We start from the raw sequence: 23,212 nt of genomic DNA on the forward strand, positions 1-23,212 counted from the left end.
ACCTTCAATTGACCCTATGATTAGCATGTAAAAAAACTTGTTTTTACAAGGCCCTTTTGGTGTTGGCACTCATCATAGCGAGAGTTTCCATTGCCGGGAAACCTTCACCAAGAGTCCCTAATCTCTGTAATTGCTGGCGATCTGTTAGAAATGAAGTTAAAATGCAGTGCTCAGTCTCAAATTCTTGTAGTAAACTGTCTTTCAATAACTAAGTACGTAGTTCATTTTGGTGAAATATTGTGGCATTAACATTCCCGAATGCTGGATCTTCTTTTGTTCCTGTTTGCGGCAGAAAGCAGTCGGCAGCATACCCGCGCATCTGTGATTGGAGTGCGTAGAGAGCATTTGACAGATGGCATCACGCTAAACAGATGGCCATTAAACGCTAAAGCAAGAAAATGAAAATAATAGAGCAGTACGAGAGTGGCATAATTAATTCATCTTCTGATTTGTTCTTCACTATTAAAAAAAACAAAATCACTTGAGGAATGCAGATCATGAAGAGAAGGAGCTTTGTTTGGGTAGTTTTGCCTGCTTCAACCTGTAGAAATTACTGAAAAAGGGGCTATGCTTAAGGCTAAAGCAGAGTTTTTCAGTAATAGATTGAGAATCAAGAATTTCATGTGCTCGGGAGGTTGGTTATGCAAATTTATAGCACGAAACCATTATCTCCTTTTATGATTGCTGGTGATGCCTGCAGTGTAAACCTGAAGCCGTGGAAGAAAGGACTCTGATCCTAGCGGAATATCTTTAGAAGTATTCCCCGTGTGATATAACGCAGACGAAATGGAACTCATTTATAACCTACTCCCCGACAAAACCCTTGCAAAAGGGGGTGTTTCTTGCAATGATGCTTTTAGAGGCAGATAATGAGCTGTTAGCGATGACATATGTGGAAAGCTGATACTGCACTTTTAGTTAATTTAATTTAAAAAATTCTGTATTCTTTTTCATGTTTCGCAGTCATTATTGAGAATGTTAAATCAATAAATTCATACTTGTAAGTTAAGTTGGCCTTAGGGTCCATTAGATGAGTATGCTTTTTCATTTCGTTTCATATATTACCCATGCATGTTATATTAGTCTCAGTTTCTTGCAGCTTGCTTTTGTGTTACTTAAGTGACATCAGCATAATATCTGCATTACATTTTTTGTGAAATAATATCAAGTTCATATCTTTTCTTATATTACCAGTTTTAATTCAAATCGTTTTTATCGCAGTGCCGCAGTACAATCAGTGTATTATTTCAATGACGTTGCGAGCTTAACACTCAAAAAGTAACTTTTAATTCCTTCAGAATTTCCAATGGAAGAGATGAACGAAAAAATTTTTTCTCCGATCCCCTCCGGTCACCACCACCGGTGTTCGCCGAACCCACTCGTAACTTCTTGTTCTCCGCAGACATCTCTTGGAGGCAGTTGCTCTATTTATTTACCACATCTTGCAGGTCTACCTCTTGACCATCTACTCATGCGACCCAACATTTCACGTACCTTGTTTGATGACCGTGTATGTGACCACCCCCTCAAAATCAAAATCTACAAATGCTACAATGATTGCAACTAATCCCACTTCCTGACACCAGTTGTAATGCCCCACAGAAACAGGGTCCATTGAGGAGTCATCAGGGAACCAATTGATATGACAGCACTAGTGTCAGCTACTCTCGGTTATTCGACCATTCGGTACAACATCCCAACTAAGGCTCTCGTCTCCACTCCCAGTCGTGCTTCCTTCCGTGCTGATCTCTTCCAAGCATGCTCTTCCCCTTCTCCTACCTAATAAGCAGTGCGAGAATCTGCATCAGCACTTTGCGAGTGTCCAGCGGAAGAGGGTGGAAAGAGAGAACGATGGGAGGGGGCCTCACAAAAAAGCATTTATTCTGTCTCTTAAAAATATTTTTATTCCTTGTGGATTTGCTTTGACTTCTATATGTACTATTTTGCTATTATAAATATATGTACCTGAAATCCTTAAACGCATCTTTGTTGGTTAAGTTATTGGTTTTGTGATAAAAATAATTTTTTGTGATGAAAATGAATTTTGTATGACCAAAATATTTTTTGTGACAAAATCAAATTTTTATGACGAAATAGTCCATCCAAATTGGCAGATGTGCATGGTGAAATTGCATTTTTAATTCACTAAAAATTCACCTTCCCCTCTATCCATTCAAATTTCCTCGGATCATGCCCCGCTATGTCCATAGGAAAGGGGATCTGTAGAGAAAGACTCTAGGACCTCATCCGCCAACCCAAGGAATGTCCAATTTTTCGCTATGAATCTTGTTGACCGGACTCTGTTTGGTGAGAAATAGATGCTTGCAGAATCAATATTTTTATTTATTTATCACAACTACACCTGAAAACGGCACAATGAGGCCTTTACATCGGGAGTTTTAACAAACAACAACAAACGAACACAACCATGTACTGGAAGGGGCAACCTATCCAGGCAGGACTCGAACTCATAACTTTTAGTATAGTAAGCAAGGGCTTATTTTTAGGGCTTATCCTTGCCGCCACAGAGGCCGGCAACATCTAGGTACATATATGCTGGAACAAAATGCATAATGCGAAAAATGAAAAAAATTGAGGTTTCAGGAATTCTGGACATAAGAACTAATTTGTGAAGTTTAGCAATTTTACATTGTTTTACTCTGGTATGAATGATGATTCACATAAATGAGTTGAATGTGCTTGTAAAAGCATTTGATTTTAAGTAAAAATAAATGCGTACTGAAACTTCTTGTCGTGTATCTTATCAATTATGCTCAGCAGTTGTTTGAAATATGTATATCAAAGTGATGGTTTTTGCAATAGGAGTTGCCTGCAAAGTATTATACAAAAGCTTAATTTAGTATAATGTGGGACTAGGCTTTAAAAGGGTTTGTTGTATCTTGCATTTAATTGACATATTTATTCTCTTTTACAGCTCAGAATTGAAGCGTCCAAGTGTCTGGCTGAGCTGGGAGCTGGTGACATCAGAATCGGAATCCTTGTGCCGCAGAGAGCTACATCGTCATTAAGTTCAAACCCAAAGAACCCATTGCACAGGCTCACATTTATATGCCTTGATCTCTTACCCAAATATTTGCTTGACTTGAATCCAGAAGTGGTGATGGCTACAAGCAGAGCGCTTTATGAAATTAACAACTCCAAAGAGGCAGATACCACCATGCGTAAGCACCCTTTAATGTTATGAGAATTTATTGCTCTATAATTCTTCTCTTCCTTCATAAAAATCTTGTCGAGCCTTATGCCTGGGTAATAACTCATGGCTAAAACTGATAAAATGTAGCCTTAATTTTTTTACAGTTTGTGCTGTTGTCAATATGTGTTAAGTATGTATGTATGTATGTTTTTAAGCACTTCAATTACATTATTGAGGTGTGTCTAGCATGTGCTTTATAAAGTATCCATGTTAGGCAGATGGCCCATATTTCACTTAAACCAATTCTTCTATTTTTGACTAATATGTCTTGACAGCAGACTGGGACTTGGGTGTTGGAAGTACATATAGTTCCTTGGCTCAGTTTGCCCTTATTTTGTGCAGTATTTAGGTTCCTTACGCTCACAGCAATTTTTATGATTGCATGGAAGTTAAATGTAAGGATGAACCCAGGTACCATTATTTAATCCTTGTGCTACTAAAGACGAAAATATGCGGTAGGACGTTTCTTGACCTGGGAGACAAAAGCCGCAAATTTTCATAGGAGATTTTTCTACGCAGGAGAACGAATGCAGAAAATGTACGTTTCCTTACTCTCCCCCTTTTATGATGGTCACAAGTTCGTGAAGTCTTAGTTTTGGGACCCAACAAAGGGGGACTTAGGCTGTACCCTAGAAATCCAGGAGCAGGTACCCGGACCCCTCATCTTACATTACCCTCTTTGTGGTAATGAACCGCGGTCATTCAATTGTTCATTCAGTCAATTTTCAAAATAAATATATGTTCCTTTCTCAAAAAATATAAACTAAGAATTGAATTCTTTGTCTTTTGAGCAGTGATTACATTTTTAAACAAAATTCTACGATAAATATTAACTTATATCTTGATTTCAGTATGAAAATCAACATGGATATTGTTGCTGCATTAAATGCGTTAGTACTGATGGTAGAGCTTTGATCAAAATTTTACGATTCTCAGTATAAAATGAGGAATTCGACTTAAAGTCTGCAATTTACGTGCAAGCAACAAATATCCATTTGGCTAATTCATATAAACAAAGCATGATTGACTGCAAACCAATGCTGCTGGTAGGGTTATAAACCACGAAAGTACGGAGCCCAACTACCCTCGGAGTGCATGATAATGTGGACTCCCCACTGGGAAGAGTCGAAAAAGGTTGGCGCTGAGAGTGCGTGATTATCAGCGAGACCCTTCTTAACGAAGGTCCTGCAAAAATGCTCCGTACAGAGGGGACAGAAGAGTCTCATTGGGCTCAGTATAGCAGTCATTCTAAGGAGAGAACTCCACCCTCTTGAAAGGGTTAATATTGTCGTTGTGAAAGAGTTTGAAGGAGGAAGAGATGAATTTTTTGTTTTTTTTTCCATTGGCTACTACTTGAGGTATTCTCTGCAAAAAAACCTATCCCCCTCTACCCATTTTCATTTGAAGTTAGTGGCATCAGGAACTCCTGTCACCTTGTTTCAACCACTCCTCCATCTTTGTCTCACATGGTTTGTGGTTGCTTTCGAGTGATCCCTCCCCTCAGTGAGACTTTCAATTGGAGCAAGAATTGAAACTATAATGGCATCATTAACTCATGAGATGTGGGCACCTTTTTCATATTTCCTTCTTTTAAACAAATGAGAGAAAGGCTGAATGGGATGACTTGTTTGTCAAAATTTATCATTCCTTTCCATCAACTGAAATCTTTAAATGAGTTTGGAATATGGGTTTTAGTTAGCCTAAAAAATGTGACTTCTCATAAATGGATGTGGAAAATAAAAACTCTGTTGTAGCATAGTACCCTGCATAATCCTGGAAAGCCGTCAACCTCAGAATCATGAATTAGGCTCTCTCTCAGGCTTCATACTTGGTTGGGGGCTTCATCTCTTTTGACACTGCGGAGAGTAATTTGCTCTACAGACTCAGGGTCTGAGTTCGACTTCTCAACCTGACTGTCAGGGTCTGTGACTCAAGCCACGAGGATAGAGGCCAGAGTAAAATCCATGCTGGCTCAGTCCTTTTTAATTCTGCTGTACCTCTTGGAATAGATTTTTCATGCAATACATATGTAGTAGCCAAGGGTTCAAAACCTACATTAAAATGAATTACAAGTACGTCTGAGTATGAAATAAATACAGTAAAACCTCCATTCAACAAAATTGTTGGGACTGGAAAAACCTTGACTTTCACTGCAGCGGGTTTCGTTGCTTGGAGGCGGTGTACGGGTTGCGTCTTTACAGGGACATCCAAGTGTTCCATGTGCTTTGCGATGCATGTTGGGTATATTTCTCAGTCTTGGTTTATTCTCAAAAAACCTTTCCTATAGTGATGATGAAAAATTTTTATTATTTATTATTAATTATTAAAAATGTATTATTTTTTCAAATACCGTGGCTATCTCTGTGTGACTTTCAATCTGCGTATTCCTAATTGAAATTATTTCTCGTCCATTCTGCTCTGTGCCTCCTTGCTTACTTCAGCTTACAGTCGAAAATTAAAGGAGTGCTTGAATTGATGCATGTGGATTACATATTTGTATAGCACTCCATAATTTTCTGTAAGAACCAGTTGACATTATTTTTGGAGTGTGTTGGACTCGACACACAAGTAATTACATATGTAATGACTAGACACCTAACACCAATGTAATTTCACAGGGGTTTATTGTGACTCTGAAAAAAAACGATACAAGGCGCAATGGGATACAGTAGATAAGTACCAAGGCGGCACGCACTCACTACACGTATTGACAGTCCTCTCGCCGGGAACTTACTGTCCTCTACGCACCCCTTAAGTGGCGCTCCACATCCCTCTATTGGCGAGCCCTTAAATCATCTCCAAGTGACTTGCACAGGGGCACCACAGAGTGCAATGGTTTGTCAATATCAATTGGCAGTTTTGTGCACCAATTTTACTTGACATTGGTGGAAAATCACATCATAAAAGCAACTTGGTATGTTGGAGGATAAGGATGGGTTCAATTATGGCTCAATTTTCCTGGTATATTGGGATGTTCCATGCTTTTGTGCATTTTCTGTCCATGTGCCACTACGTTTATTCCATTTTCATCTAGTGTTATGTTTAGTTCAAAACACTTATTAGTTAACCCACTTATTGATAATATTTGAGGATTCTTCAGAGAGTACGTAAAGTAAAGATTCAATGGTGGAAATAGCTGGTGTTGGACTCAAGAATTACGCATCAACACATCTTTTGTTGCATCGACTATGATGTTTCAGTTTCAACAGAGTCACATGCCTATGCCTCAGGAACATGGGAACACAGTTCTTGGCGTTTCAAGTCTTTTTTGTGCATTTCATCTAATCTTTAATTGATTTTCACTCATAACACAAATTCTCTTATACAGGAACGGTCACAATAGCAAATATACTTCACTTGTTTAGGTGAATACAATTTATAATTACACCAATGAGCTTTTATGATCACAATTACTCAAATTTAGTGCTATTTTTAAATCTTCCTTCAGTTATTTCTCTTAACGCTTCTCTTCTTTTCATGATAACATATTTACTTAGAAAACAAAACTTTATTTAATCAATAGTACTGAAGTATGTAATTTATTTAGTCCACGAACACTGCAATACTCACTCAGGTATCCAAGTGATTTAGCTGAACAGGCTTCTCGGCAAAATTATATATTTCATTCTCCTGAAAGTAGGCTTAGACAAAATTATAATGTGTTACCACCTGTTTTTCATGCTTAAAATGCATTATCAGCCTTTAAGAGAGATGTATATCCACAGATATTTATTTACTGTTGACATACCTTAACGAGTATGAAAATAATTCTTAATATTGTAACCCGTCTCGTCAGGTTTTGGGGGTGGGGGAGGATTCGTTGGAGGGTTCACTCAAGACGAGTGGGTCGTGGTTCGGGAGTAAGGGGAGGTGGGGGAAACAAAAAAGGGAAGTGGGTGTGGGGTGGGTTTCAATTGCTGAATGGAGGCTGGCGTGCACGAAATAACGAAGGCTCACGCGAAAAGTTACAATTTCAACAAAACTTTTAATACACAATTTAACTTTGAAATGAACAACAAAACACATAAATGGATTATTCTTTTGCATAAAAAAATAAAACTACTGCTACTTGCGAGTTAAATACAAAGTGACAACAATTATCAAACAATAAAAGAAAAGACACTGTTTTTAACAAATGTTGGCGTAAATGAAAGAAAACTGAATAGTTGAATAATGACAAACGCCAATATCAAATTATCACATTTTGTCCTAATTACTATAATTAACCGTTCACACACACGCGGGGAAAAAGGGGAGGGCATTAAAAAAAATATATAAAAAAAATTGCACGGGAATGCTTCACAGTTCTTCTTGCCTTGAATAGTGGGGGGAAATGGGGCTCTTCGGGTATCTTCAGAATTCAGGGGGGGGATATAGGGTGACAAGAGTACTTATCGCTCTCTCTGAGTTGGGGATGGAGATGGCTTGCTTGGCTGGCTCCGGTCAATGTTGCTGCGTCTCCTCTAACTGTGGGATGAGAGAATCTCTTCACTGGGCATCGTGGAGTGACATTTCTCTATTTTGCGTGCTGGAAATCTCCCTCTCGTCTCCTCTTTCCTTGCTACTGCCGTAATTAAATTCAAAGTCGACTTCCACGTCTCGCTGCATCTCTCTCTCGCTCTCGTCCACAGGTTTACGGGAATGCCTCAGACCGCCAGAGCCTCCGGCTGCATCTCCATGCCAAATATGTAGTCTCCTTTTCGCCTCCTGTACTCAGCTTTTATAGCCCCGGGGGCCACTTTCTGGGGGTTGGGGTAAGGAGAGGAGACTTGGGATGGCAGGTTTTCTTCTCTCGAGGGGGGGTAAACTTGCTGCCAGTCACATAGGAAATTTCCACTCTTGAACTAGGCGGAAGAATCGTGGGAGGGGGGGGTGGAAAAACACGGCACCTGGGTCATTCACGCTTCACTTCACATGCACACGCACACATTCACACAAAATTACATAAGCCTTCCCTACCTCGTAAACGCCGATTTAGACGCCCATGAACCGTGCCAAGCGGCATCGGTTACAATATTGACTATTAATTTAGTTTAAATTTATAATAATAATAATAATAATAATAATAATTTATTCGCTGAAGGCAATACAATTGCATAGCTTCGTCAAGTTACATTACATAAAGGATAAAACACAAACAAACAATGGCAATAGAACACAGTGTGTATGCAAATGACAATTAAAGATACATCAGGACAATATTTAATACATTAATTTACATTTAAGTTTTCCTTACATACAACATAACTCATTTAAGTTTTTCTTTACATACAGCATAAAATTCATCAGTAGAATATAAAGGTTTTTGTATTAAAAATTTTTTTAGCTCAGTTTTGAATTTAAAAAAATTGTTGATTTTTTTTATATTTTGTGGGAGTGAATTGTGGAGTTTTGCTCCTTTGTGGTATGGACCCTCAGTATTTAGTGTGGTAGATCTAGTTTTGGTGTGGATATCTAGGTTTGACCTGGTATGATGCTGGTGAATGTTGCAGTTTAACTCATATAAATTCATGTTATTTTTAACAAACAGAATGAGTTCAAAAATATACAAGGAGGGTAGGGGCATTATACTGGCCTTACTAAAATAAGGTCTACAGGACTCTCTATAAGATAGGTTGAAGAGAGTCCTTATGGCCTGCTTTTGCAATTTAAAAATTTTTGCACTGTGGCAGGAACTGCCCCATAAAATGAGGCCATATGCCAGTATGGATTGGAAGTTAGAAAAATATATCATCTTCAGAATATTAAAGCTTACGCTAAGGCGAAGATATCTAAGCTAATACAGAGATTTACTTAGCTTGGGTATTATTGAATTGATGTGTGAGGACCATTTTAAGGATGGCTCGAATACAACACCAAGGAATTTTACATTGTCTGCAAATAAGAGGTCAACATCGTTAAGTTGTACTGATGTACACTGTTCTTTGCTAAAATTTAGGCACACAGATTTTTGGACATTTATGGCCAACAGATTATCATGTAACCAATTTTGAAAAGATTTCATGGTACAATTTATTTTGTATTGTAATGACTCTGGAGTAGTCCCTTGAATTATCAATATAAAATAAAATGACACGATGTACTTTTTATATTTCCATTTTTGTATACAGTGAACTAAAAAGGGCAGTTGCCCATTGATCTTGAACAGGGTAGTTTCCTTTATCAAAGAAAATGAAAGGCATTGATTGCAATTCGTTACCCAACATTAGTGTATTCATAATACGTATACATACAAATTATTTGGTTTTAGAAATCCCAGTTAGGCGAATGTTAATGGTCAATTTTAACCTTATTTGAAAAAGGCCAGATTGGCACCCATGCGATGCCACTCCACATGACATCACAGGGACCCAGATGCTATGCGAGTAGTCAGGAGTTTACATCGCCTGAGATTACCAATGCATGCATGTGGCACAGAGCTCAGGGAAATATCTCTTAATAATCACCTATTAAAATTGCCTATGGTTGGAAAGTTTTCTTCATTTGATGAGGTATTAATAATCCTTATTTAAGCCAAGCGCTACGTGCTAGCAGGGTACTCTGCTACCTGCTAGCAGCCTGCATCGCAGCGGTGCACATATCCTTGCCCCAAGGTCACCTCACATGGTGGCAGTGGGAACCAGAATGATGTCACACGGGCTTTTCCCAGCATTCATACTTAGCCGTCGCATTTTCGTGCGCTTGAAAATTTTCACTTTTCATTTAATCACGAAAAATAGATATGGTCATTTAAAAATCTAAAAGTGTGAAATACGTACACCAGGAGCAATAATCTTTTGATGTAGGCAATAAAAAAAATAGGAAACCACCCTATGGAAATAAATGAATTATGTATTTATGTGATCACGAACATGGGATTGGTTGGGCATTAACTCACTGAGCAACTGCCAAAACTCAATTCCAAAACTGCTCCAAACTATTGCTTTGCACAAAGTTGAATGAGAGGTAGTTGTAGCTGGATGCGGTCCTGTAAGCACACAGCACCATTGCACCATCTGCGACATTTGGAAGCAATTAAGATATAGCCCCGGCGTGTGGCCTCGGCAAGCTCTGGACAATGTCCCTGAGCGATGACAGACAGCTTTGTTCAAAGATTGAGTCTTCTCCCCACACTAAGCTGCGTTAACTTTAATGTTATGGATGTTTCATAGACTGGTGCCCTCAAGCTGGCAAATCATTCTGTTGGGTTGTGCATAGCAATTTAATTGGCATGGTTACGAGGATTATAGCAGTGATGCTTCGACGTTTATTAGCTGACAAAATATACCTCATGCACCTCTTATCAGAGTTATTCTTTCTGCCGTCACTGGTGAAATTAGTGACCCTAATGACTTTCTAGGTAAATGCACCACTTGAAAGAGATATTCATCGCAATACCCAGTAGACAGCCGGGCAAAGTTCTTGACCTGGCTTTAATCTTATTTTGTCAGTTAGTCATAGGCTTTTTCACAGTACACTGCCAATCACTAGAGAGATATCAGTCACAATACAGAGCATATACCGTGGAAAGAACTTTTTGGCCTTGCTATATCCAATATATGTTACATGTAAAACATGGGCTGTTTCGCAATGCAAAGACTATCACTCGCTATTTTGTGATTCTCGTAATACATATACCCTTCCTTCTATACCTGTCTTCCACTGTACATTGTGATTTTGTAATCACCCTAATACTGCTGGTTACATTAGGATTTGAATTCCTTGATAATATAATTCAGTGTAGCTCTGCAATGTTTTCAAATCCAGCAAATGTAACTGGGTAATTTTATCCATTGATGTAGATTTTTAATTTGTAGGTACCATCATTACAGGCTTTATGGAAATAGAACACCAAGCATGAATAGGATAATGGTTTTGCATGTTTTCATTGTTTTTAAATTTTTATAGTGTATTCTTTGGCAAAGGTCATAATCTCAGAGCTTAGTTTACTAACTATGTATAACTTTCAGGTGATGAATGGCCCAGTCAACTAAGACTAGCCACTGACTACACTATAATGGAAAAGTCTTACAACATTGGCCTCTCTCCGTCACCTTTGGAGTTCTCTGAGCCGGCATTTCATCGTTCTCATGATTTGTGGATCCCCTCTGGGGACTGTGACCATGGGAAGTGGATCAGAGCATTGACCACAGCCCTTCTGGGATGTTTCAGGTCTACTTCTTCATACTTGGAGAAACTAGTTGATATTTGCCGTCTTGAGGTAAGGTGCATTGTTTGTTTTTGGTTAAACAGTGTGAAGATATCATGCAGGTATCTCTCACTGTGATTGCTTTATTGGTGTATTACTGTTTTTGATGGCTGTCTTTGATGGGTTACCCCTAGTTGATGTGTTCTTTGTTAGAAAATCTGAAGATTCTTAGGAGATATTGTGGAGAAACTAATTGATATTTGCAGTCTTGAGGTAAGGTGCATTGTTTGTTTTTGGTTATACAGGGTGAAGATATTACGTAGGTATCTCTCACTGTGATTCCTTAACTGGTGTACATATTACTGTTTATGATGGGTTACCCCAAGTTGATGTGTCATTTGTCAGAAAATCTGAAGATCTTCTTCTTTGTCAGGTTGACTTTTGTGAGGAGATCCTTCCCTTTGTGCTCGAACTCTTCCTCAAGTTTGGGGAAATCTCATGCCAGAATACCCTTTTCAAAGAGCTGAGGCGGTTTTTCAAGGTTTGCTACCAAACCTTCTCAAAAAGAAGTAATGAACCTCCAGTGGGTAAGTACCTCCAGTATTCGAGTTAACTTTGCATGATTGTATTCCTCACCTCTCTACCTCTGCAATGTGTTTTGTAATATCCCAGTTGAAATAAATGCTATCTGTTGTACATGCATGTTTTGACAGTAAGGTAGAAAAACAGTTTTTGTCGTTACCTATTCCTATTTGAAAGTTGACATGCCTTTACATTGCTCCCCCACTTACTCTTATTATTATATTGATAGCTTTTGTTTCCATATTTTGGCTTACAAGCTTAAATTGTGTTTTTCACAGACGTGATAAGGAATAAGGCAGCAGTAGTAACAATGCTGGACGCTGTCAATTATTTGAATCTTCAACACTACGGAATTGAGATGAAAATAAGGTAATTAATTGCATAGCTTTCCTCTTTAGCCTGGACGACTTAGTGGCTGGCATAAACCTGTGAAGACCATTTATGGAAGAATATTTGGGTAATAGTGATGCCTTTAGGTTTACCATGTTTGTATTCCTCTAAAAGAGGACAATTAGTTCAGTAATGAGATCTTAGTAAAAGAAAAACTTTGAGTCAATATGATATTATTTGATGCATTATGTATTTTGGGGTGAAAATAGTGCCACAAAAAATACATTTTGACTTAGGTAATTTTCATATTATTCACAACCCCCCTGTGACTTTTTAGTGACATTATGTTGATATAAAATGGCATCCAAATGAAAAATTTAAGGCTTTCTTCACGGAGAAGTAGATTTATTGGCACTTGTAATGTAACTGTGGCAACTGTGATCAGAGGATAGTAAGCAGTACTTTTAGGCTGTGGATCCATGGTTCACGGCTGGGGCCTAAGATATCACAATTCATATTTAGCTATCTAAAGTACCCTTGCGGAAGGGCCCGTATCATTCATGGTCTATTGGGCTCATTAAACAATTTTATTTCTTTCATGTTACATGGAAGTAGCACCAGTGAACTATGCATTTTTATTGATGAGGTTTTAAGTATATCTGTATTGGGCATTTGTGTAGTTAGCATGGTTATGTGAGGCTACCATTTCATGCTATTTTTATATATTTTTTTCATGCACTCTGTAAATGGAACATCTGCATTGCGGAATGAAGGATGGATCGGTGTAAAAAGCTAATCAAAGGCAGCTTAAGGCAAGTATAGATATTGCATACTAAAGGTAACTTCTTGCTCTGTATTTAAATTGGAACACTTGTATGTGTAATTTGGCCAGTAATGAAGGAAAAATTTCTTATAAATTTGCAAGGTAGCAAACGGTGGGCTCTCCATTTTCATTTTGTGATTGAAGAATGTGTTTATGAATGCCAGGTTCTTTGTCTGCTATTTCTTTTCTTTATCATTTGCCCATATGTGTGCAAACTCATTCCTTTGGTTTCTGCCGGAGGATTTTGCAGTGCTGGATTTCCAATGGAAATCAACTTCGATCTACAAAGACGTAATTGGTGTCATATTATAGTTGAAACATTGTAGAATCATATGACGAGTGGACATTTCATCCAACCAAGCGCCATTCCTCTGCAATGTAGCCAAATGGGTATTTTTCCCCAGGAAGATAACCACTTTTCAAAAATTGAGGCCTGAGTGTGACTTCTGAATGTTGTCTGATTTAACCCTTCTTCAAATCTTCAGCTGACGAAGCTTAATTGCTTTGTAATAAATGTGTCATCTTTTGAGCCATTTCTCAAAGCATATCTGATGCTGAAGCCAATTTTCTCATTTCATCTTGATGGTGACATTGAGGATCATTTCCAAGTGGTGCATGGAGAGTTGGTGAAGTCAGATGTGCTAAACAAAGCATAGCCAGGCTACCAACAAAATTGTTGTAAATGATGAAGTCTCCATGGTATAGAAAATTGTTGAGAGAAGCCCAATAAAGTACAAATTTACCAAAGCAGCATCATGTCTGGATCCTAGCAAAAAATTTCCTATAACCTTTTCAGTTAAAAACAAACATGGATACTTGTTTTAGGGCTCTCGTATCTGCAAGCCAAAAGGCCACTCTGCTGGCAGACTGCTATTTTCCAGTTCAAAGGGTTTGTATCCGAGGTGGATAAGTTACATCTCACAGGCCTTAGTAGGGGTACGGATAGACTGGACTAATTCTATGCAAGCCAAATCAACAAATGCGAGGACTTGAAGGATGTAAAGGCTGTTAAAATTATCTTGCTGTTCTCTCACAACTAAGCCTTTATTGAGAGTGGGTTCTCTGTTAACTAAGACATATTAGTTGAGAACCTTCATGAAGACAGTTAGCTCTAAGATTATTGTGGGAGGGAATGTTTCATGCAGTAGGTGAAGCATCTGTGGAAATTTATTGGGAGTTGATCAGATATGCACATGCAGCAAGTGCCTAGTACAGAGATGTGCTTCTGAAGAGGGAAGAGACTGAAACAGAAATGGTGAGGATGAGGTCACATAGAGAAAAAGAGAGAGGCTAGAAGAAGATGAGCTAGATAAGTTAAAAGTGGAGGATTAAGCCCTGAAAGAACAGCAGGAAGAACTAGAGAAATATTAAAGATGATGAAAAACTTCGCTTTTATTTCAGTGCAATTGTCAGATGTTGCCTACATTATTAATTTCTGGCAATGTAATGGTAGACAGCAATATTATCACACAAATTTCCTTTTTGTTTAATTATTTTTGATTTATCTTACTAGTTACAGATTTGATTGACTTTTTTTATTTTTCCATCCAAACTGTATTAATTTTTGAAATTGGTAACTCTTATCTGAATATTTTTTCATAAAAATAAAATTCTGGTAATTCTGGAATTGTGGTAAAAATAAAATTGAGGTATGGCGATGCACTATTTTTTGAGTTACATGTTGTGTGAATCCTCGAGTAATTGTAGTTGAGTCATGTTAGCTGAAGGAAAATAGAGCCATGGTCAGCTTAAACAAGGATAAGTTGCATAAGCTCAGAATTTTCTGCGTTTTGCATGCTTTGATAGATAGATTTGATTAATTTGTGTCAGTTGATGTCATCAATGGAAGCAATATTCTTCTGGCAAATTGTGAGGAAGGGTTACTCAGTATTAGTAGTACTCCTGGAACCTACCTGTGGATAATTCAGTGATGGTTTTAGTCCTGGGCAAGGTGAAATACATATGTTATTTGTTCTTGAAGAAATCCATCATCAGTATGGCACTATTAGGTCTTTCTCTGTCATGATTTACTTTGTACTCAAAGATCCCTATTCCAACTTCAAAGCTTCACCTGCATTCTTGGTTGGATTTTAACATTACATTGACAGGTGGACATGGTCTTGGACTGGTTTCCATCAATAATTGCTATTTTCATCAATTTTATATGGCTGCGGTATTCTAAATCCTTTCATTATTCTCTATTATTTAGGTTTGACATTGATGCCATTGATTACCTGCACTGTGCGGTTGCTGCCTTGCACTGTTCAGCCTTCTATTCGGCTATACAGTACTGTCATCATTGGATTGGACATGTCTCTAAGTGAGCCAATTTTAAATTAATTTTGAATTCTACTCTTCTTAATAAAGGAAGGGTTGTATTACATGTTGCGAAATATTGTTGAACACAAAGGTGCTTCCTAGTGTTTTCCCCTCATTAGTCCAAAGTATAGCATCTATTTATTCGGTTACCGTATAAGCGTGTGTAAGAGGCGCACCCCTATTTTGAGCATCGAAGCTATGAAGAAAAAAATTTTGCGGCATTTTTTTATGCTATCACGCGGTGTTGCAGACGTACACCTGGAATTTCGGCAGTTATCGAACTTTACTCTTTCAATACTAATTGAAGGAGGAAATTTTGATAACTGCGGCGGTAATAGCGGCATAAGAGAGAGTAGAAAGAGTTCCGATCCTCTTTTCGCATACGCCGTTACTCTACGATGCTTGTCCTATTCATGAACAATTTTGTTAAAATGCTCTCGCAGGAGTATTGCAATAGAATTTCAGCCGTGGAAAATTTTAAGGCAAAACACGACAGGCACATAGCATGAACCTTCCCAAGAGCTTGGACCACAATCGGGGCAATCTCAGCGCCGTAGGATAATAACTACGTCCTAGATTTAATGGAGCCACACTCGGCCCTCCATCAGCCAATGCCTCTGCCGTTTTTTTTTCTTTTCCGAGACCCCACAGGAAAATAGGAAAATATCAAGGGAACAATGGAAACGTGTTTCATCCCTACCCCGTCTCACCAACTGACCTTGATCGATCTCCCAGTTTCTGGAGGCCAAATGCTATGTGAGTCATCTACTGAGCCTGAAGATTTCTCGATAGCTTTCAATAATTGCATGACACGCACGAGGTTCAAAAAAATAAAGAGATCTAACACGACGCATATCTGACAGAATTTAAGTTTTTTAAGCTCTAATTGTTTGACACAAAGATTTATAGTTACAACAAGGCTACTAATATTCAAAATAGTCCAAAAAGCACAATTTTGGAAGAAACAAGCGTAGCATAAGCGCATTCAAACAAGGCGAAACGGACTGGAAACTTCAGGCAACGCAAACTGTGTATATCATATTGCTGCGCCTTCGCCCCTTCGCTTTGAAGGCAATGACGTCACATGCAAGATCGGGCGTGTTCGTCCATTGCTCCTTCGCTCATAGCCTCGTTGCTTGAAATACGGAGGGGAGGGAGCGCGCTCCTTCCTCTCGACCTCTCATTCATGGCTCTTCACTTATAAGCATTTCCGATTTCTTCTGTCCACCATTTAGTCCAGCAATGAACACACTCGTTCGAATTTTTTAAAGCGCAAGTTTTAACACCATCATAATTTTTAGTTGCAATAATCCTCATATTATCGTCTGAAGATGATTTTTGGAAAATCAGGTCTTCAGCGTAATGGAAATTACTCGGCAAGACAGATGTTGACTATTAACCAGGTACTTATGTCCTTCAAAACTAGGTGTTTCTCTACGTTTGATAAGCGATTTCTATATGCAGTATAAATGCTGCGGGATGCCCACTCGTGGCAGTAAATTTAGTGTGCCCTTCGGAGCAAAAAACCCCGCGCGAACTTCCATGTTCACCTCTGGGGTACCGACGTGACGACGCGATGCTTACAAGAAAAGCAAACAGGAGCATTTTAAAAATACGTCACTAAGGGAGAAACTCCCCTCCCTGCCGCTTGTTTTTAACCCAGGGTTTTTGATGGCATACTCACGCTGCAAACCAAGGCCACTCAGTTCCCCTTGGACTTGCGACCGGTGAAGGGTAGGGGGGGAAGATAAGAAATTAGTGTAAGAGGCGCACCCCCATTTTTGGTTGCAATTTCTGGGAAAAAAGGTGCGCCTCTTACACGCGCTTATACGGTATTTGGGTTTTCCTCTGGTTTAATGATGACGTGGCTGCCTACGTTTCAATTTTATCATTGCTGACAAAATGGGAACCTTTGGTTTATGATATTAATTCATTCCAGATTTGGTAGCATTTCAGAGCTAACTAATGGTTAAGCAAATTCCATAGTATGTTGAATCGGCATATTTTCTGAATGAGGCATCAGTTTTGAAGTGCTTGAGCCCATTTAACAGTTGCTATAGTAAACTACTGATTATCTGTGTACGAGTTTGACCCTCCTTCAATGTCTTCTGCAACCTTCATAAAAAAAAACAAAATCGGGTGCAGAAACACCAGGATTATTGCATTGTAAAGCGAGGATGCACAAGGCTTGAAACGGTGTAATTGGGTTTGAAATGGGGAAGAAGGTGTATCATAAGGTAGGTACTTCCTTTATACTTGATTTTAAAATAGGAGAGGTTGTGCAAAGGACTGGTACAGGGCAAACCTGGCTTAAAATTTCTTCAAGTATTAAGAGGTAATAACTGGATGAAGGGCAACAAGGCGTGGATTCAAATATTCTGTGGTGTATTCGAGGATATGTTTTGGCACAGAAGAATGGGTATGGCAGCAGAATACCGATCCGCTTTTATGAAGACTTTATCTTATCTTCATCTGCAATTGCCATTGTGACGTAAGTGCATTGCCACCTGCAGTGTCATTACTCGTGGTTTAACTAAATCGCCCCACCAAACTTCCATCGTCATTTATTGATTCATAGTATTTACCAGTCACGACATGTATATTTATTGGTATTTCAATAGAATTCCAACATTGCATTTTATTTCGTAAGTCTTAAGGTTAACATGTGCTTTTTCAAGAAAAATTGCTGCATAAAACTGCCAATCGATATAGACTTAAATTATTGCCCTACAAGAATAATATTGACGAGACACAGGAAAATTATGGAATAGTTAAAAATACGTAAGCAACTGCAGAGAGAACTTTGACAGCCTTGGACAGCTTTGGACAGCTCAAACAGCTGCAGTACAGTGCAATCTCGATAAAACAAGACCTCAAGTAGATGGTGAGGAAGAATTTTTGACAATTTTTTGAATTTGCTCATTCCACAAGCCTGAAAGTATATCCAGAAGCAGAAAAGGTCGCCATATTTAGTGGTGATGATAGTTAGTTGATTTTATTCATAACAATAGTTATAAAAACGATTTCCTTGAATTTCGGCTAGTAACTTGCCTCCACCGAATTTATATTTCTAATCCAATTGCCTGCAGACTGTTTGTTCTTAGTATTAAATTGAAACTTGCTGGAAACGTTTATTGTACAATTTTTTCCATACTGGTGGACTTTAATTTGTTCTAAACTCAGTTTCAACATTGTTATGTTTGTTTATGTATCTTTTGGATGAAAAATCAGGAGTTAAGTGCACGTTAAAAAATATTCATTACATTGTATACTCATTGATCCAATGGGAAACCTGCACAGCTTATGAAACGACTGAGAAACCCCTTTTTGCAAGTTTCAAGGAGCTATATGTAATATGAAACTGGAAAATTACTAAATGTGGGGTAATGCAAAAGGGATCGTACTCAAATCCTTTAAAATATGAGGGATTTCAATTTAATTAGCAGTGAAACTTTGGAATATTGCTAGAAATGATGTAGTCACATTACTCAGATTTTGATGGCAAGGGTCATCATCAGGAAATGGTATGCAAAGTATAAGAAATTGAAAAGGAATACCAAAAAGTAACCAAAGAACTGATTCCAGTGTGATGATGATGCATGATGCAACTTTTGAAATTGATATTTTTGTTGGTGTGGAGCATAATGACCGTTTCTGTTTCTATTCCAGGGGAAATGATCCCATTACGCTAACCCATCACATCCGAGCCAACACGCCTCATGTTGACGAAGTCCTTCAAATTCTCCGAGAGGTAAGTGTCATTGGGGAGGTGCCCCATTAGTTTATGTGCTTATATCAGGCCACACCTTGAATGAGCAGCAAACGTATGGGATCCAGCATAGAAAGACATAATCTGTAAACCTAATAAAAAATGAAGGGAAGCTGGGTGGTTGAGCTGGCTGGGTTAGCTTACTATGTATTTGGTTTTATTAAACTACAACAAACATGGTAAACTGGAATCATGCTGGAAATATGTCGTGTTTGGCTCATTATTTTATAAATATCATGTAGATTTTTAATTTTGCAATATTGGTTTACATTTCTAAATTCTTGAAAATTATACCGCAATACGTTGGCCTTATTTAGTTTTCAGGTTTCATTCTTCATTGTTTTTGAAATGATGCAATGTAACGTTGGTATAGAAAAAAGATTTTTTAGTTTTAGCACTAGAAATAGATGTGCCATGGACAGAAATAAATATTTGCGCGGAAGGAGGAAAGAAAAAACTATGCTATAGACTCGTGTAAGAGATGCACCTTTTTACCTAGAAATTGCATCCAAAAATGATGGGTGCATCGAATTTCTTACCTCCCCCCATCCATCCCTCTACACTCCCGATCGCAAGTCCAAAGAGGAACTGAGTGGCCTTGGTTTTCAGCGTGAGTCAGTCATCTGAAACCCTAGGTTAAAAACAAGGGGAGTTTAGGCAGAGAAGTTTCTCCCTCAGCGACGTATTTTTACAATGCTCCTGTTTGCCAATCTTGCTCGTAAGTATCGCACCGTCGCCTCAGAGGTGAACACGGAAAAGATCTCATGGAGTTTTTTGCTTTAGAGGGCATGTTACACTTGCTGTCACAAGTGGGAATCCCACGGCATTCATACTGCGTATAGTAATTGTATGTCAAACTTAGAGAAGCAAGTAGCTTTTAAGGTCCATAGGTGTTTAATATGCAACATCTGTTTGCCAAGTAATTTCTATTATGCTAAGGGCCAGATTTTTCAAAAAATCATCTTCAGAAATTATTAAAAGGATTATTACAACTAAAAATTATACTGGTGGTGAAACCTTAAAAAACTCAAACGAGTGTGTACATTGTTGGACTAAATGGTGGATAGAAGAAATCGGAAATGCTTATAAGTGAAGAGCGGTGAAGGAGTGGTCGAGGGGAAGGAGCGCGCTCCCTCCATCTTTCAAGCAACAAGGCTTAGAGTGAGAGAGCAAGGGATGGACACGTCAGATCTTGCATGTGACATCGTTGCCTTCAAAGCAAAGGCGAGCGAGCTACATTATTTACACAGTTCGCGCTGCCTAAAGTTTCCAGTCCATCTTGTATTGTTTGAATCTGCTCATGCTACACTTGTTTCATCCGAAATTGTGCTGTTTGGACTCTGCTGAATATCAGTAGCCTTGTTCTGACTGATAAGCTTTGTGTCAATCAATCAGAGCTAAAAAACTTAAATGCTGTCAGATATGCTTCGCGTTAGGTCTCATTCTTTTTTAACCTTGTGCATGTCACACAATTGCTGAAAGCTGTTGAGATATCCTCGTGCTCAGTAGATGCCTCACCTGGCATTTGGCCTTCAGAAACTGGGAGAATTGAAGCTGGTAGATGGTAAAAGGTAAGTTGGTAAGACGGGTTAGGGGTGAAGCACGTTTCCATTGTTCCCATATAACTTGATATTTTACTTTGAAGCCAATGATTTATGGTCTGTGTGGTCTCAGAAAGGAAAAAGAAACATCAAAGCCATGGGCTGATGGAGGGCCGTGGGTGGTTTTGTTTAATCTACGTCACGGTCATAAGCTTACTGCGCTGAGATTCCCCAGATTGTTGTTCAATCCCTTGGGTCATTCAATGTCAGTTCATCTAGGCATGACTCCCACCGACACGGATTTGGATAAAACTTGGCAATTTTCATCCTCCCATGCGGGTGTGCAGTCGACTGCTTTCTGCCACCTGAGGAACAAAAGAAGATAGAAAATTTGCGAACGTTAATGCCACAGTATTTTCCCTGAAATGAATTACTTATTTATCGAACGACAGTTTACCGCATTAATTTGAGACTGAGCACTCCGTGTGAACTTCATTTCTAGCAGATTGCCAGCAATGACAGAGATTAGGGACTCTAGGTGAAGGTTTTCCGGTGATGGAAACTCTCGTTATGGCCAGTGCCAACACCAAAAGGGCCTCGTAAAAACAGATTTTTTTACATGCAAATCATAGGGTCAATTGACTGTGCTCAAGCTATTTCTCCTATTGATGTGCGTCTTGCAATAGCACATACTCGCTTTAACGCGGCTTAACCTCTGTATTTGGATTCGAAAATATCTTGACTCCTGAAATCAAGGATCCAATCTGGATCCAGAATAAAATCCTGGATCGTTCCATCCCTCGTGTTTTTGTTGCGCAATCAGAGGTTGAAAAAAAAACAGCCCTTGTAGTGATAAATGGTGAAAAATTTCATTATCGATTGAATGTTTTGATATAATTACTTGTTTCACCTACATGAAAATTCATGTCGTCACCCATTTCTTTGTGTTCTATTTGTTTGGTAACCCTACATTTTCATCCACATTGAGTAATTGGTTCAGTTCTTGGTGCTACTTAACCATTTAAAGTTTTTTCTTATTTATTTATTTCCAAATTCCCCGTAAACAGCCCATGGCAGTCTTTAAAAATAGGGGTACCTTCATGAACAATGCGCAACACAAACACCCATGCCCTGCGTAGCATCCACCTACCCTGGCAGGTCTTGAACCTGCAACCTTACATTTAGTGGGTGAAAACTTTACCCCTCAGCCACCAAGGCCAGTTATCTTCAGTAATTTTCTAAGCTTTTTTGAGGAAAACTTTTTAAAGACGATAAATTGCTTGCAAGTAGGCATTTTTAGGGCAGAGTATAGAGATTTCAACGGTTGGAGTTCAGCCCACTTGATACTCATTTTGATCCACATGTACATAGCAGCACTTACAGTCCGGCCGCCAAGAGTTGTCCGTTGACAGTTAGAAGGGGTTGGGGGCAAGGTTGCCAGGTAAGAAAGGGAATCGCCCACATCACATGTAAACAAAAGGGTTCCGTGAAGAAAGGAGCCAGAGGGGACGACGAGCGTGAAGGACCCAAAGGAAGAATCCTTTGTTTTGGCGATTCGCAGAAAGGGCTTGTTTTGGTGGTTCAGGCTTGTTTCAGTGCTTCATGCGCGTATGAAAATGTTGTATAACTAGGCAAGGGTGTGAGGTACATTTGGTGGGCAGCGATTGGTTGCAAACCATGCTGGCGCAGGGTTCTCGGCCCCTCCTTTTAAAGTGCCATCGGACAACTCTCGCCGGCTGGACTGTAGGATCCTTGCAGACCACCTCTCTCTACACGCAGTGCAAGCTCCTTTGCTCGCCTACTTGACCTTCACCATGCATACAGAGGGTCCCCTATCTGAAATGGGTGGTGCTCTGGTCGCTACATCTAGAGGGCATATGTGGGTAAAGGAGAGGTTTTGAGGCCTATGGTGGCTGGCATTTGTTCATTTAAACTTATGAAAAAAAATTTACTTTATATGTCTGTAAATTTATTAAATTGTTACTTTTTCCTGCAAACTTACATAAAAACTCATTTTTCCCAGGAAATAATTCGCCAAGTATATTTGAAACTATTATTAATGTGAGAAAATTTTGATTGTTAGACAAAGTAAAGTTTAAATAGTGAGATTATAATTTAAAACCTCGTGTTTATTGCACAAAATTTCCCGACTTGTTTCACCGTAAATTTTTGTCTCTATGTAGTCATGAGTTTAATTTTTCATGTATTTATGTTAAGGTGTATGCATAAAATCCATTTGTAATGAATTTGTACTGAATTTAGCTGTGCTTTCATTTGTGTTACTGCTATGATTACAGGCTCATTCTGGACTTGGTGACAGAGATGGTTTGTATGGGTGTGGCACTTCCCATTTGCTACAGCCAACTGGAAGAATAGAGCACTTCAAAAATATGGACAAATGGGGACAAGTTATGAGATCATATGAACTGGAGCTTGGAGGTCCTGATGTTGATGCTGCTGTTGATGGTGAGAAACTATATGGCCATGATGTATCTTTAGTTATTCT

At 38.8% G+C, this 23,212-nt stretch overlaps 1 protein-coding gene across 1 annotated transcript in view; it reads left to right on the forward strand.

The window, feature by feature from the left end:
- Positions 1 to 23,212, forward strand: part of LOC124170798 (serine-protein kinase ATM) — a 182,773-nt gene that overhangs the window by 105,133 nt on the left and 54,428 nt on the right. The window contains exons 26-33 of the mRNA XM_046549763.1: positions 2,936 to 3,182; positions 11,164 to 11,414; positions 11,776 to 11,929; positions 12,203 to 12,293; positions 13,028 to 13,066; positions 15,287 to 15,397; positions 19,066 to 19,147; positions 23,004 to 23,172. Coding sequence (XP_046405719.1) covers positions 2,936 to 3,182; positions 11,164 to 11,414; positions 11,776 to 11,929; positions 12,203 to 12,293; positions 13,028 to 13,066; positions 15,287 to 15,397; positions 19,066 to 19,147; positions 23,004 to 23,172 — 1,144 coding nt within the window. The remainder of the gene's footprint in view (positions 1 to 2,935; positions 3,183 to 11,163; positions 11,415 to 11,775; positions 11,930 to 12,202; positions 12,294 to 13,027; positions 13,067 to 15,286; positions 15,398 to 19,065; positions 19,148 to 23,003; positions 23,173 to 23,212) is intronic.

Source organism: Ischnura elegans, chromosome X (assembly GCF_921293095.1).
Source record: "Ischnura elegans chromosome X, ioIscEleg1.1, whole genome shotgun sequence".
Taxonomy (NCBI): Eukaryota; Metazoa; Arthropoda; class Insecta; order Odonata; family Coenagrionidae; genus Ischnura; species Ischnura elegans.